Source organism: Denticeps clupeoides, chromosome 1 (assembly GCF_900700375.1).
Source record: "Denticeps clupeoides chromosome 1, fDenClu1.1, whole genome shotgun sequence".
In the NCBI taxonomy this organism is placed as follows: domain Eukaryota; kingdom Metazoa; phylum Chordata; class Actinopteri; order Clupeiformes; family Denticipitidae; genus Denticeps; species Denticeps clupeoides.
In genome coordinates this window covers 5,450,402-5,465,093 of record NC_041707.1, presented here as the reverse complement: position 1 = coordinate 5,465,093, position 14,692 = coordinate 5,450,402, and the positions used below count along the sequence as shown (strand labels likewise).

Here is a 14,692-nt window from a genome sequence, read left to right as displayed (position 1 = left end):
GTGTCAGGGACGGCGGGACGATGGACGGGGTACGGCTACACGGGAATTAATGGCTGCACCCGTGACTGCCCGAGTGGTGTGAAGTCGCATTAGGGAGCCTGGCACCCCCCGTTTATGCTCGGGAACTGGAGGAACGCCCCGCTTGTCTGCCCATGCATAAAACCCTCTGAGGCAGCAGCGGTTACTGATCGCCGCATCGGGCTCGCTGCACACGACTTTGGTGTTCTGATCCCTGTCTGTCTGCACGAAAAAAAAAACGATGATCATGTCACCCTACAGGGACTAAAAACAGGTCAAATACAACAAAATTTGGGGTGAACTATAATCAAGCCGTTTCATTTGTTCCAGAGAAAAGCAGTAAATAACATTTTTATCATTTCAATTAACTCAGTTGATAGATAATAGTAAGGAAAAACTGTCTGGAAGTGATTCTTCGCCACGCTTCACAGCGTTCGGTGTGGAAGGTGTGTACCGTGTTGAACGATATTTAATTAACACCATTCATGCAAAAGATTTAATCTGAAATTGAATGTGATTGGCTGGGAGGTTTTCTAGGATCCTATTTTTTTTCTTGGCCACAACATCAAATGCAAGTTCAGCTGATCACAATTTAACATTCCAGGGACCCTTTGGCAAGTCAATTCCACGTCTTTATTCCATGTAACTACTGCATTAATAAAACATACGGAAGAATCCAGATGGGCCATCTACGGCTGTGTTGTTATGTGCTGAGAGCGTTTAGTACAGAGACGGCCGGTCGAGACGCTCTCGTTGACTGGCGGTCGGGGTGTGATGAGGACATGTCAGTGCGAGCACAGCTGTCCCGGTGGGAGCTCCTCGAAATCAAGTTCATCTGGGCGACTCTCCAGAGAGAGCGCGAGAGAGATGACTGACAGGACAGCATTTAAATGAGATGCTAAAAATACGGCCACTGTGAGTGATGCACCTCTCTCTCTCTCTCTCTCCCTCTCTCACACACACACACACACAAAACACACACACACACGCATTTATTTTTGTTTCATTGTGAGGACCTTGAATATTAACTATGTAATATATGCACTATAAATGCAAATGCATAAATATTTAATCTATGTAAGCATTGCCGATTAGTACCAGCAAACCAGCAAACAAAAGACAAAAAACTGTGGCGACTTGATTAGCCAAGATTTTCCCAAAGAAATGGACAATGACTCAGATCATATCAGAAGAACACAATCCCAAAACAACATTGCAAGACAAAGTAAAAAAAAAAATTATAATGGAAAAATGAACAGTAATTAAACAAAACATTGGTTTCAAGTTTGTGAGCCAACAAGTAAAAGAATGAGAGTATGACCCAGCCCTGCTCCGCTGGCCCGCTGTCTTTTCTCTTTCCATTAAAACTCGTTAAATTATCCACACAACTCAAGCACCCACGATGAGGAAGCACGTTAACAAAGCCAGACACCCTTTCACACAAATCCTGCACAGCGGAGTGACAAATAAAAAAAAAACAGAGCTGTACCTTTGCTTTTAGCTACAGATGCCAGGAGGAAGATCAGAAGAAAGCAGCGGAAGGAAGGCGGGGGGGAAAAAAACGAGACATTATTGAAGGAGACATCATTGCTGGTTGATGTTCCAAGCAAGTCCACACATAAGAAAAAAAAAAAAAAAAAAAAACACTCCAGCATGCTCAACACACTGCAACACATTCCGTTTTGTTCACACATCTCGAACATGCGCAACCACACAGTGCAAGAAAGACAGGAGGGAAGATACCTTGCTCGGTTATCAGGTGGGCAAACCCTTCAGAAAAAAAGAAGAGAGAGAGAGAGAGAGAAATTAGAGAGAACACACAACTCAATACGCTGGGTATTGTGATGTCACATGTTTCCCGTGAAGGAAAGCATGGCATCGAACGCTGGCAGAATCAAGCTTTCTTCCGCTTGTGAAAAGCTTTCGGTAGGGAAAATGGAAGTGATGATTCTGGATTTGTATGGGAACTGCAGTCTGGATAATCATTTCTCAGTGCCAGTAAAACCTTGGAATGATGAGGATCATTACGATTTTACTGATACTTCTACTTTTATCCACCGTGTTTTTGGTTTGGTTCCTCATAGACTTCCTATTTTGCTGGACATAAAACATCGTAAAATGAAGGTAAAAAAAATTATATATTCATATTATTCCATGATATTGACATTCCGGGCGGAACAGGAGTAAAACCCAATAGTCTTCCAATGCATGTTTTTGGAAAATGTACATTTATGGCACTTATCAGACACCCTTATCCTGTACAGTAGTAACAGGGACAGTCGCCCCCTGGAGACACTCAGGGTTAAGTGTCTTGCTCAGGGACACAATGGAGGTAAGTGGGGGTTGAACCAGCAAACTTTGTGGACTTCTGGTTCACAAGCGGGTGTGTTGCCCACTAGGCTAGTCTCACCCCTGACATGCAGTTACCATTAAATTAGCCAATAATCTAGAAAATTATCAATACTATGGTCTTGAAATTTTAAACTACATGAAATCACCCATCCCTAGCCACAGTGCAGCAGCATCGGAGAAAGTCTGGGTTCATCATCTAAATACCATATAAATACGTGGACATGAGGCTGAAATTGAAGCCGATAGTGATTCGAAAAATCCTGTTTAGGGCTGCATTACTGCATGGATTTTATAATGATCACTTCAATTAGAATTGTTGTATTAAGGGCAACATCAATCCTGCAGCATTTACACATAAGAGCGGGCGGAGCCCTGGTCACCCTGTTTGTCAAGACCGAGGCAGCCGGACTACTGCCTGACCCCAAACATGGAATGACACAGGTAAATTAGAGTAAAGTGACTTTAGACAGAATTTTATTGCAATTAAAACTTTTTACTGGTAATTAAATCGGATTTTCTCTGTCGCACAGGCAATCATTCACATATAAGAGGCAGTTACTATGTAACTACAATATATATGCTCTTCAGACCCAAGTACCAATGTATCTCATTTACACTCCTGCCTACATTGCATCCCGTATTGCTTTTATAATGCTCTCTGAGACGTGTAACTATTTTAATGTATATATGTGCATATTATGGCACTTTATTTTCAGCTTTTGCTCAAATGACAACCGATGAAAACTCCAAGGTTTTACTGGCGCTGAATTATTCGGTCTCTTGTTTGTACAGGAATCATTATCCCAGCTGTGGTTCCTATATAAATCCAGACTCATGCAGCATATAATCCTATTGAAGAGAATGGATTAATGGGTTCAATAATAAAATGAAAAAAGACATTTTGTGACTACTGTAGAGTAGAAACTCACCTGGGACCCTGTTGACCTCTGAAGTTCCATTGGCAAAAGGAAGAGATTTAGAGAAAGAGAGAGAGAGAGAGAGAGAGAGAGAGAGAGAGAGTTAGATACACTCGGATTCTCTTTGCATGACGTTACTCATGCAAATAAAAAACACACACGCCCACGTGCACCAGACCCTCTGGTTCCTGTGCACGTATCGCACGGCGACACACCTCACCTCATCTGTCCCCGCCTGGAGGAAGCAGATCCACAGCGATCGCCCCGCCCATCATCCCTTCCACAAAGGGCGGGAAGATATACGCCCTCGCGCACGCCGCGCACACTTGCCCCGCATAAACGCTCGCACCATAAATCCCCGGCGGGTCCGGCAAGGCCGCGCCGCGGCGGAGGGCTCGTGGATTTATGGTGCTGTGAGAGTTTTTGTTTTTCGTGTGTGTGTGTGTGAAGTGCACCAACCCGTAGTTTAAACCCCATTAGTTCTCTCTCAGCGCAGACACCGGCCTGGCTCCGGGCGGGACGCGTGGTCAAAGCGCCCCGTGCTCCTTCCAAAACGGAGGTCGGTGGAGGACATTATAAAGTGCTGTCTTCATTTCCCTCTGACTTTCTCTGGAGATACGTTTGTTTGAACGATTTACTCTGTTACGAGGTGATCAACCTGAAGCTACACCTATCGCGGAGGTGGGCTCCGGTCTCACATGAAATTCCATTAGAGCATTATATCGAGAAAACAACTTTTTTTTTCATCATATCCTCCTCTCAACACTTACAAACATGCATTCTTCAGACTCACTGCGGCATGGACACGGTCGAAGATGGCTACAGGACCCCTGGTGCCCTTTAAGGGTCCTCGTCTGTAATTGAAAATACATTAGAAGGCTGGAAAGCAAGACCACTGGCCATCACAACAGCCGCGTTTAGCCGCTAATAAGCCGACGGAAATTAGAAGGAATCTAATTGAGTCGGAGTCCATTTAACGCTTTTAGTGCGGCGTAATCAGAGATATATTAGATATTAATTTAGCCTGGAGTCTGGCCGGCCGCGGCTCGGGGACCGAACATGCTGTTTCCATGCTCCCGCGCCGTCCGTGACACGCCACACGGTGTTCTCTTAAACATTTCGGGCCACGTGACGCCGTGACCACGGGGCCCGGCCAAGGTTAGCGGCATAGCGGAAAATGCAAATGAGGCCTTGCCGCCCAGTAATCTGCTGCTCGGTTCATGAGGATCGACAGCAACATTAGCGCTGATTTCCATAGGGGCTTCCCTCTCAGCTCTCCGTACGTCTCCGTGCTGACCCAGTTTCGTGCCTGAGATTAATCCTACAGCAAGTCTGCTTTATTTCTGGCGGTCGTGAACATATTTTCAGGATTAGGTCCGACCATGAGGGTCTTGTGAGCTTCTTTTTGGAGGTGCGAGTCTCATCTGAGCTCTATCTGCTGACACTTTGACCTTTACAGACGTGCAGACAGCACATTATAACCCCGAACAGCAGTTAAAGTTACACATGAAACGCTCCAAACACGAATGAGCGGGGCGACAGGAGAACCATGTGGCATGCCAGACGGGGCATTTGATTCTTTGACAACAACTTATTATTTCGATAAGTGGCCACGATGTAGCGACTCAACCCTTTACAGGCAAATGATGCAAAAAGTTGAAGTCAGAAGCACATTTAGCCTCGTGTGCACAAGTAATACAATGACAAAAAATGTTCTATTTGCTACATTAATGACAGGAACCATCCTAATGGCTTACAGTGCATCCAGAAAGTGTTCACAGTCACTTTGTCCCACATTTTCTTATGTTACAGCCTTATTCCAACATTTGGAATACACACAACACCCCATAACGACAAAATGAAAATTGTTTCATTTTTCACAAAATGTTTACATTTACAGCATTTACCAGACGCCCTTATCCAGAGCGACTTACAATCCGTAGTTACAGGGACAGTCCCCCACTGGAGACACTCAGGGTTAAGTGTCTTGCTCAGGGACACAATGGTAGTAAGTGGGATTTGAACCTGGGTCTTTGAATATGATGCTACAAGCTTGGTACATCTGTCCTTGGCCAGTTTCGTCCATTCCTCTTTGCAACACCTCTCAAGCTCCGTCAGGTTGGACGGGAAGTGTCGGTGCGCAGACATTTTAAAATCTCAGTCAGATTCAAGTGTGGGCTCTGGCTGGGGCCACTCTTTTGATATCTTGGCTGTGTGTTTAGGGTATTTGTCCTGCTGAGAGATGAATCGTCACCCCAGTCGGAGTTAAAGAGCGCCCTGGAGCAGGTTTTCATCCAGCATATCTCTGTTAATTGCCGCAGTCATCTTTCTCTCCATCCAGACTAGTCTCCCAGTTCCGGCAGCTGAAAACCATCCCCACAGCATGACGCTGCCACCACCATGCTTCACTGTAGGGATCGTATTGGCCTGGTGATGAGTGGTGCCTTGTTTCCTCCAAATGTGATACTTGGCATAAATATCTATACAATATCAGACGAATCCGCCCTTATCTATCAACACAGGCCACCCAGATACTCGTTCAGTCCCTAGTAACCTCATGACTGGATTACTGTAAGTCCCTTCTGGCAGGTCTACCTCTGAATGCAATCTGGCCTCTACAACTAAAACAGAAGGTACCAGCACGACTGGTTTTCAACCTTCCCAAATTCTCCCACACCCCACTGCTATGTTCCCTAGACTAACTTGTAACTTGCTTACAGTCTGACATATGCCAGAAAAAACTACAACAGTAGTCGTGAATAAAAAGATTGTATTCATGGTTTGAGTCCTAGTGAACCAGAACCGATTACTTGTGGCCATGTGCCTTTTACTAAGGAGTGGCTTCCGTCTGGCCTCTACATTCTACAATACAGGCCTGATTGGTGGATTGTTGCAGAGATGGTGGTTCTTCTAGAAGGTTCTTCCCTGTCCACAGAGGACAACTGGAGATCTTACAGGGTGACCACTGGGTTCTTGGTCCCCTCCCTGACTAAGGCTCTTATTCCCTGATCACTCAGTTTAGGTGGCCGGAACAGCTCTAGGAAGAGAACTGGAGGTTTCCAACTTCACCCACACTGTGCTCATTGCACAGCAGACGATTTTCTGTAACCTTTCCCCAGATCTCAAGGATGATCAGGGGACAGGATGCAACCTGATGTATTAAATGTAAATGTATTAAAAAGAAATAATTGTCATTTTGGTATGTTATTTGCAGAATTCTGAGGGAAACAATTTAATTTCATCCATTTTGGAATAAGGCTGTAACGTAGCAAAAAGTGATGCTTTCCGGATTTTTACATTTTAAATACATTATAATAGTTTTTATGCAATTAATATTATTAATATCATTATTGTTAAGAACTGCTGCTTCTCTTTCTTCTCTTTTTTTTCTTCTCACCACATTGCAAGTTCGGAGACCGCTTGGTCCATGCGGGTCTCCTTAAAATTCATATTCTGGGAACGTATATACATTTTTTTAAATCCCTTTGATGTACAAAAAGCCATTACGTAGAGGTGAAACACAAAACGTGCTCGCGTGGGTGAGCGCACGACTGCGCTGCGACTGAATCTTTTTTTCAAATGTCATGTAATTCGGTGGCGTGGTGGCTTTCTGCGTGCACCGCGCGAGGGACAGGAGGGGGGGGGGGGGGGGGGGTCGACGGCTTGCATTATGGACCAGCTGTGACCTCATTCCACTCACACCTGGAGGTACGTTAAGGCTGCAGCCTCCGGCGTTCTCTCTTCTACCGGTTTTTTGTAACACCTCACACAGTTCATTCCCAGCTTCAATGGGACATACTTGGAATATGCACGTATGGAGCTAATACAGGTGATTCAATGATCGGTGACGTGAACACCGACAGTTTATTAAAGTGCCTTCCACGTTTTGGGAAGCATTGTTAGGATGAGACTGAAACTGGAGTTTTGATTGGCTGAGAGGAACGTTGAAGGTGACAGGCTCTGGCGCGTTGATTTTAAATATCATTCCACCTTCCATTTTAATTTCTTCATAGAACAGCCCCAAGGTGGTGTCTCAAACACACACACACACACACACACACACACGCGTTTCAGCACCTTTTCAAGACAATGAACTCAACTAATGAGCTTGTGCTTTTGTGGCAAAACTATGTGCCATAGACTCAGTTTTTCTAGAGAATTTCTAATGTTTCATTTGCCACAAAAAAAATTGAGAAGTCATCAACGTTTTAGTGCCCAACGTTCAGGACATTTTTACTACGAGCGAGCCAGTGTCTGCAGTGAGAAGAACCGTCCCCGCCGTAGGAGCGGGACACACTGATCATTTGAAACACTTCAGTCACGAGAGGTGGAAGAGGAAGTCCCACCCGGCACGTCCAACCGGCGGCCTTCAGCACCGTGGCGTAAATATACGGACGGAAGGAGCGGGAGACTGCAGCAGGAGGGGGGTGGCATCTGGACTGATAAAAAAAAGCCCGAAATACCACACGGACTCCACGGAAGCGACTTCTCGCGCGTCTCTGGCCCGGCGGGAGGAAATCCGCCCCCCCCCGAAACGGTTTACAAAGGAGCCGAGCAGCATTTCTTCTTCTTTTTAAAGCATTTAATCGAAAATCAATTTCGACCGTAATGTAAGACCTGCGGAGGGAGAGGCGGGGGGGGGGGGATTGAAGGGAAGCCAAAAAAAAAAAAAAAGAGCCGAAGTCTCGACACAAAAGGGCCGGATTCAAGCACCTGCCATCTTGTGATTGCATGGCGCCCCGGCTCCGGAGGGCCCCTCCCCTCCGCCACTGGAGTGGAGACATCATTAAACCCGCCGCCGCCAGCGCAAGCGTAACACGCGGACGAGGGCGAAGGTACCTTCGTTGCAGAAGCGGCCGACGTACTGCGTCTTGGAGCAGTCGCACAGCGTCTCCCCGTCCACCACGGAGCAGCTCCCGCCGTTCTCGCACAGGTTCTCCGCGCACAGGCCCTCCATGTCCAGGCGGACCTTCTGGCTGCTGAGCAGCGTGGGCGCCTTGTTGCCGTACCTCAGGTCCGCGATAACTCCCTTAAACGGCGGCAGGTCCCTGGCCGTGGGCAGGGTCAGCGCGGACGGGAGGATGTCCCGGGGGACTCCGCCCAGGAAGAGGTCGCTGACGATCTTCATGTACTGCCTCTGCGGCCGGACCTCGTCCACCTTGGTCATGCCGTCCAGGAGCAGCACAGTCCTCAGGTTGTACCTGCCCAGCGTGGCAAAGTGCCAGTTGCTGTCGTTGACCCTCTTGTCCGACACCACGGTGGTCTCGGCGCAGTCGATGCTGAACTGCAGCTGCAGCTTCCCCTCGACCACCATCAGCTGCAGGAAGTCGCAGTAGCCGCCGTCGTCGAAGTACAAGAGCAGCGCGGTGGACACGTCCGTTTTGAACCGGAAGCTGAGGTCACTTCTGGTGCTGGCGTCCCAGCGGAGATAGCGGGCCCACTGTCCCGGGGCCCCCATAAACTCCAGGGCCAGACAGGGGCCCAGAACAGTGCTCAGCAGCAGCTGTAACTGGAGAGGGTAGCGCAGGGCATTCATACTGAAGGTGCTGGAGCGGGCGGGGCCTATAATCCCAAATAGCCCCAGACCATCGAGATTGCCGGTCGATATATATCCAGAATAAATCCAACCGCGGAAACCTCACAGGAACAATAGGGAATCACAAGGCCACGCGCGATGCACCGGTATCCGGGCGGGAGCAGGAGCGGGGGGCTCGGTCGGGCTCGGGCTGGAGGGCGGGGATCCACCGAGAGCCCATCAGACGACAGAGCCGGCGGGACTCGCGCTCTTCCTGCCTGTCTTCATGTTGCCGCGGGGTCGCTCCGCCTCGCCTTCAGGTCGGGAACTGTTGGAACACGGAGACGCTGATTTACACAGAAACGAGGGAACGTCATCAGGCCTTAAACTCGGTTGAACGACATTCACAATTCTTTAATAGTCATTTTAAGTGTAAAATCCCACTTACTACCATTGTGTCCCTGTGCAAGACACCTAGCCCTGAGTTGCTCCGGGGGGACTGTCCCTGTAAATACTGATTGTACGTCGCTCTGGATAAGGGCGTCTGATAAATGCCGTAAATGTAAATCCAAACTACTACCATTGTGTCCCTGAGCAAGACACTTAACCATAAGTTGCTCTAGGGGGGGGCTGTCCCTGTAACTACTGACTGTAAGTCCCTGTGGATAAGGGAGTCTGATAAATGCCATAAAAGTAAATGTAAACGTAAGTTTCTAGACAGAGCATCTATTTTTCCCATCCTAGTCATCAGCAAATGGGCGTGGCTTCAGTGGAGGTTTATTCAGTGGCGATTTATTGTTTTTTTGTTTTTTTTTACCTAAATAGTTAGATATCCTTTTGGTGTGGGGAAAAAAAACGCTTTACGTTGACTGTTTGGTGGTGAAATAAGATGCGCGGCGCATGCGCGGTGTCGGCCGGGGGCGTCTCATCTGCGTGGGGTGATGGCCCTTGAAAGCGCCACAATGGACGTCTGGCGTGCTGGCGAGTTCCAGCGATTTAAAAAAAAAAAAAAAAAAAAAAAAACACGTAATAAACGTACTACAGAACTACACGCACGGAAAAAAAATCAATGAGGAAATTACAATTCGCTATCTTGGTTTACTGAGCTGGGGATTCTCTGTTAGTGCTATTGTTTTTGGCGCAATTCTAGTTTTAGAGATAAGAATAAAAAAAAGTTATTTTAAATAATCACTGGTGACTAAAAGAATTGCCTTATTTTATGTTCTCAATTTAAAGCTTTTTAAATAACGTGACTACGTAAGACGTCGCGAAATGATGACCTCTCACACCGCAACACCCTTCTTTAATGGGTTCGTTTTTGTAAATGGTTATATTGCGGTGTGATAACGGAAAAGGCGTACACGGTGATCGAAATTACCAATCCAGGTGCCCCACAATGCACAGCGCTCGGATTACACGGCCGTAACCCAATCGGCGGCTAATATTTCAACCGGGTAACGGGTTCGAGTAACGGATCCCCGCCGCCACCATTTCCATTCGGAGGGGGGGGGGTTGAAGAGGTTAAACTGCGCAGATCGTCGTTCCCGCGAAGCCCCCCCTCCTGCACTCCTCCCTCCGTCATCCGTTCATCACGTCGAACAAGGCGACGTGTTCAGATGACCGCCACGCGCCTGCCTAGGTGCGGATTTTCGGCAATGACGTCACCTCCCCTGTCCCCACCCCCAGCCAGACCCGCCCTCCTACACACGGCAGAGCCACATCTACACACACACACACACTCTGCAGCAGAACCATGCATAGCAAATTAAAACATCTACACATTCTATACATCACGCACACACACGATGCAGAAAAAACATGCACGACAAACACACGATATAGAAACACCATGCACAACACACACACGAAGCAAAAAAACCATGCACGACACACACACACGATGCAGAAAAAACATGCACGACACACACACGATGCAGAAAAACCATACATGACATAATTACACACACACACTTGATACAACAAAACGATGCAGAACACACACACACACACAAGATGCTGGAGAAAACCATACACAACAAATTATAACATCTACACATGCTATACATCACACACACACACACGATGCAGAAAAACCATGCATGACACACACACACTGCAGAAAATCATACACTACAAATTATAACATCTCAACATTCTATACATCACACACACAATGCAGAAAAAAATGCAGACACATACACACACGATAGAACAAAACGATGCAGAACACACACACACACGATGCAGAAAAACCAAATATGACATAATTACACACATTCACACACATAATACAACAAAACGATGCAGAACACACACACGATACAGAACACCCATACATGACATAATTACACACACACACATACTGCAGCAGAACCATGTAGAACACACACACACTCATACACACGACCCAGAACACACACATGATGCAGAAAAACCATACATTACATAATTACACACACACACACACACACTGCAGCAGAACCATGCAGAACACACACACGCTGCAGAAAAGCAGACATGACAAACTACACACAGACACACACACACGCCGTGCTGCGTGTTTTTCAGCGACAGAAGCGAGTAAAACCTACAATCATCACATTTCTAATTATGTTCTAAAATCCCGACATTCCCCCGGTTTTACCCGATAAAAGGTGATTATTCCGTAAGAAAAGAACACAAATCCAGAGGGGACAAAAGCATTTATTCCTAAAACACATCAGCGGTTATTATCTTTCATTTTAAAACGTCAAAAACGTACAGGAAGAATATATATAGATACATATATATATCAATATATTTATATTAAAAACGGAGCAACGCGCCTGTGCGTCAAACACGGAAAGCTTAACATTTTACTACAGTATTTTAACAAAAGGGAGGCCTGAGTCTCTCTCTCACACACACACACACACACACACACTGTTCTGGTTTCCAGCAAGAAATTATTTAGGTTTTTTTTTATGCTGACGACGAGGCTGAAACGATTCTCTTTATTAATTTTATTTTATTTCTTTTTTTATTTTCCTGCCGCCTTTCCTCATTACAGCAGAAAAAATATTTAATATAGATATATAGATATAGACATGTAAATATATATTTAAAATTCCCATCCAGCGTGGAAATATTGCAGGTCATTCCACGCGTTTCGTTTCTTATAAACGGACGACTCATGCTATAAAAAATTAATAATAATCGAACAAAAACCGAAACGTTTTCTCTTTTCTGAACGTAAAATCCAATCGTTATTCTAATATAATAAAATGTCCACATTCCCGATGATTTACAAACGCTTATTACTTGGACGCGTGCATGTATTACACATCAATGCGCCCTGAAAAGCAATGAAATACTTTTAATGTCTGACAACTAACGCACGATTTCTTTCCTTCGTCTTTTTTTTTTTTTGGTAAATGCAGTTCGAAATTTAAAGATTTATTAGGACGCACCAAGCAAAAAATGACGGAATTGGAAACGATCGTTTGTAATTAACAGAAGGCGGCGCAAATGTGAACAGAGAAAACACACACACACACACACACACACACACACCTGAGAACTTTATTTATTATTCAGAGCAACTTTGGAGAGCAGGGAGAGAGGGAAGTCTGTACCGTCTGCGGTGGAAATATCCGAATTGTTGTTGTTATTAGTAATAGCGTTAATATTAATGACGACCAGGTGTGTTTAATTGGCAACAAAACCCCCCCCCCAAAAAAAAAGACCCGTCCGCGGCGCGACTGACCTGGCGCGCGCTGGAAAGCCGTCATAATCCGCGTTATTACGCGCGTCCGGCGCTAGCGAGGATGACGAGGGTGGCGGCGGCGGCGGCGGCGGCGATGAAGGCGTCCGAGCGGCGCGCGGCTCCCCGCGTCTCCGGCTGGCATCGCGGCGCGCGACTGGCGGCCCGACGGCGAGGCTCCGCGCGCGCGCGCCGCAGGCCCCGCCCACCGGCCGGTTACCGGAGACGCCATTTAAAGGCGCCGCCTTTAAAAAAAAAAAAAAAAAAAGATATATGTATATATATATATTTGTGTTGTTTTTTTGTTGTGTTATATTTCTCAGTCGTAACCGGTAAACAATAAAAAAAAAATTTAAATTAGGCTTTTTAATCGACGGACCAATCAGAGGGCGCCAGGGGCGGGGTTACAATCCCACTGAGTTCCTTCTGAAGAACGTAGGCGCATTAAGGCACAACTGTGTACCAGTCATGACTGCAATTTAAAATCTTGTTTTTATGTAAGTATGATGTTGTGTTGCCCGGGGAGCTGGGGGTTAAAGACACTGCAGAAGGTAGGCTGGGCTCGAACCGGCGACCTAACACACTGAGCTGTACGCAGCTATGTCTGTCTGTGAGGTTTTTTTTCTGCCGTTGACGTAATTTCACGTACATCCCTCATGTCGTCTGTTGTGTTGTTCTGCGATGAAAAATTAAAACCCACTAGCCATTCTATCACTGCAGCCAACCAATCACGATTTCAGAACGTTTTTGTGGGAACGTTGGGTTAATTGGGTTCATTAACATGGGGTAAAATTTTCCCAAATCAACCAAATCAAGGTACAACATGGTGTCTCAAAGGTCCCGTCCTGTACTTTCTGAGGTACAGTCAACTGAAAGGAGGTTTGTAACTTTATTCCTCTGCATGTACAGAATAAAAAAACGATAAATAAATAACAGCGTATGCTGTATTTTAATTTCTTATTTAGCTTATTTTTTTAGATAGTGACTTTGGTAAAATGGTTCTTGTTAATCAGATATCCAGTTTTTATTCAATGATGTGAACTGATTATGATTATTATTGATGTGGTGTAAATGTTGTCAGGGTAAAGGCTGTGAAAAGTCGTCCTGGGAAGGTGCAGGTCTCCTCATGGATGCCGAGTCCCAGAATACTGAGGAAGATTTTGATGACTTTGTGTTCATTTGCAAATTTAAACTCATGATGGTGTAATTAACTGCTTCTTTGGAGACCTTTCTAGATGTTCGCACCATTACAGTGTGAATAGTCTCATGGAGGTAAATGTACGACAACAATACCAACCCAAAGGCATGGGGAAGTGAAAGTCAAAAGAAAGTGAAGTGATTGTCACTTGTGATACACAGCAGCACAGCACACAGTGCACACAGTGAAATTTGTCCTCTGCATTTAACCCATCACCCTGAGTGAGCAGTGGGCAGCCATGACAAGCGCCCGGGGAGAAGTGTGTGGGGACGGTGCTTTGCTCAGTGGCACCTCAGTGGCACCTTGGCGGATCGGGAATTGAACCGGCAACCTTCTGATTACGGGCCACTTCCTTAACCGCTAGGCCACCACTGCCCCACTGCCCCAGTGGTGGCCTAGCGGGTAAGGAAGCGGACCCCCGATCAGAAGGTTGCCGGTTTGAATCCCGAAACGCCAAGGCGCCACTGAGCAAAGTGCCGTCCCCACACACTTTCATGGCCACCCACTGCTCACCAAGGGTGATGGGTTAAATGCAGAGGACCTCACAATGACCTCACAATCACAATCATTTGTAAGAAATGAGTTCCCGTTTTCTAATCATCGCTGTCCTGAAATCAGCGGGAACGTTGGGAACGTTTGGGGCCGCTCAGGCTGAGGCGGCGCCCTTGAACCACGTGAAAGGACTCGCGCTGTTTTTAAGAGCGGCCCCCTGGCACCGGCATAAGTGCAGAAAGTTCCAAACAACCACAACATTGCGATCGATAGGATGTTACCCGTGGCATTGATCCCCGGCGCAAACGATCCATCACAAATCCGGCGAATACATATCGCCCTTCCAGGCTGGAGCAGCCTGCCGGTGCGAGAGGCCAAGGCTCATAACCACCACGAGCATCTCGATCATCTGCAGTAGGTTTCTTATTGCTCGTTGCCTTCAGAATACGTACGCAGTG

At 46.4% G+C, this 14,692-nt stretch overlaps 1 protein-coding gene across 14 annotated transcripts in view; it reads right to left on the bottom strand.

Annotated features, from left to right (window-relative positions):
* The window catches only part of nrxn3a (neurexin 3a), a 236,087-nt gene extending 223,400 nt beyond the window's left edge, over positions 1-12,687 (bottom strand). For all 14 annotated transcript variants that reach the window (XM_028987720.1, XM_028986089.1, XM_028992522.1 and 11 more), the window contains exons 1-5: positions 12,548-12,687; positions 8,127-9,130; positions 3,300-3,317; positions 1,762-1,788; positions 1,508-1,519 (exon numbers count right to left, since the gene is read on the bottom strand). In XM_028987720.1, the coding sequence (XP_028843553.1) occupies positions 1,508-1,519; positions 1,762-1,788; positions 3,300-3,317; positions 8,127-8,823 (754 nt within the window). In that variant the 5' untranslated portion in view covers positions 8,824-9,130; positions 12,548-12,687. The remainder of the gene's footprint in view (positions 1-1,507; positions 1,520-1,761; positions 1,789-3,299; positions 3,318-8,126; positions 9,131-12,547) is intronic.
* Between the last annotated feature and the right edge of the window lie 2,005 nt (positions 12,688-14,692).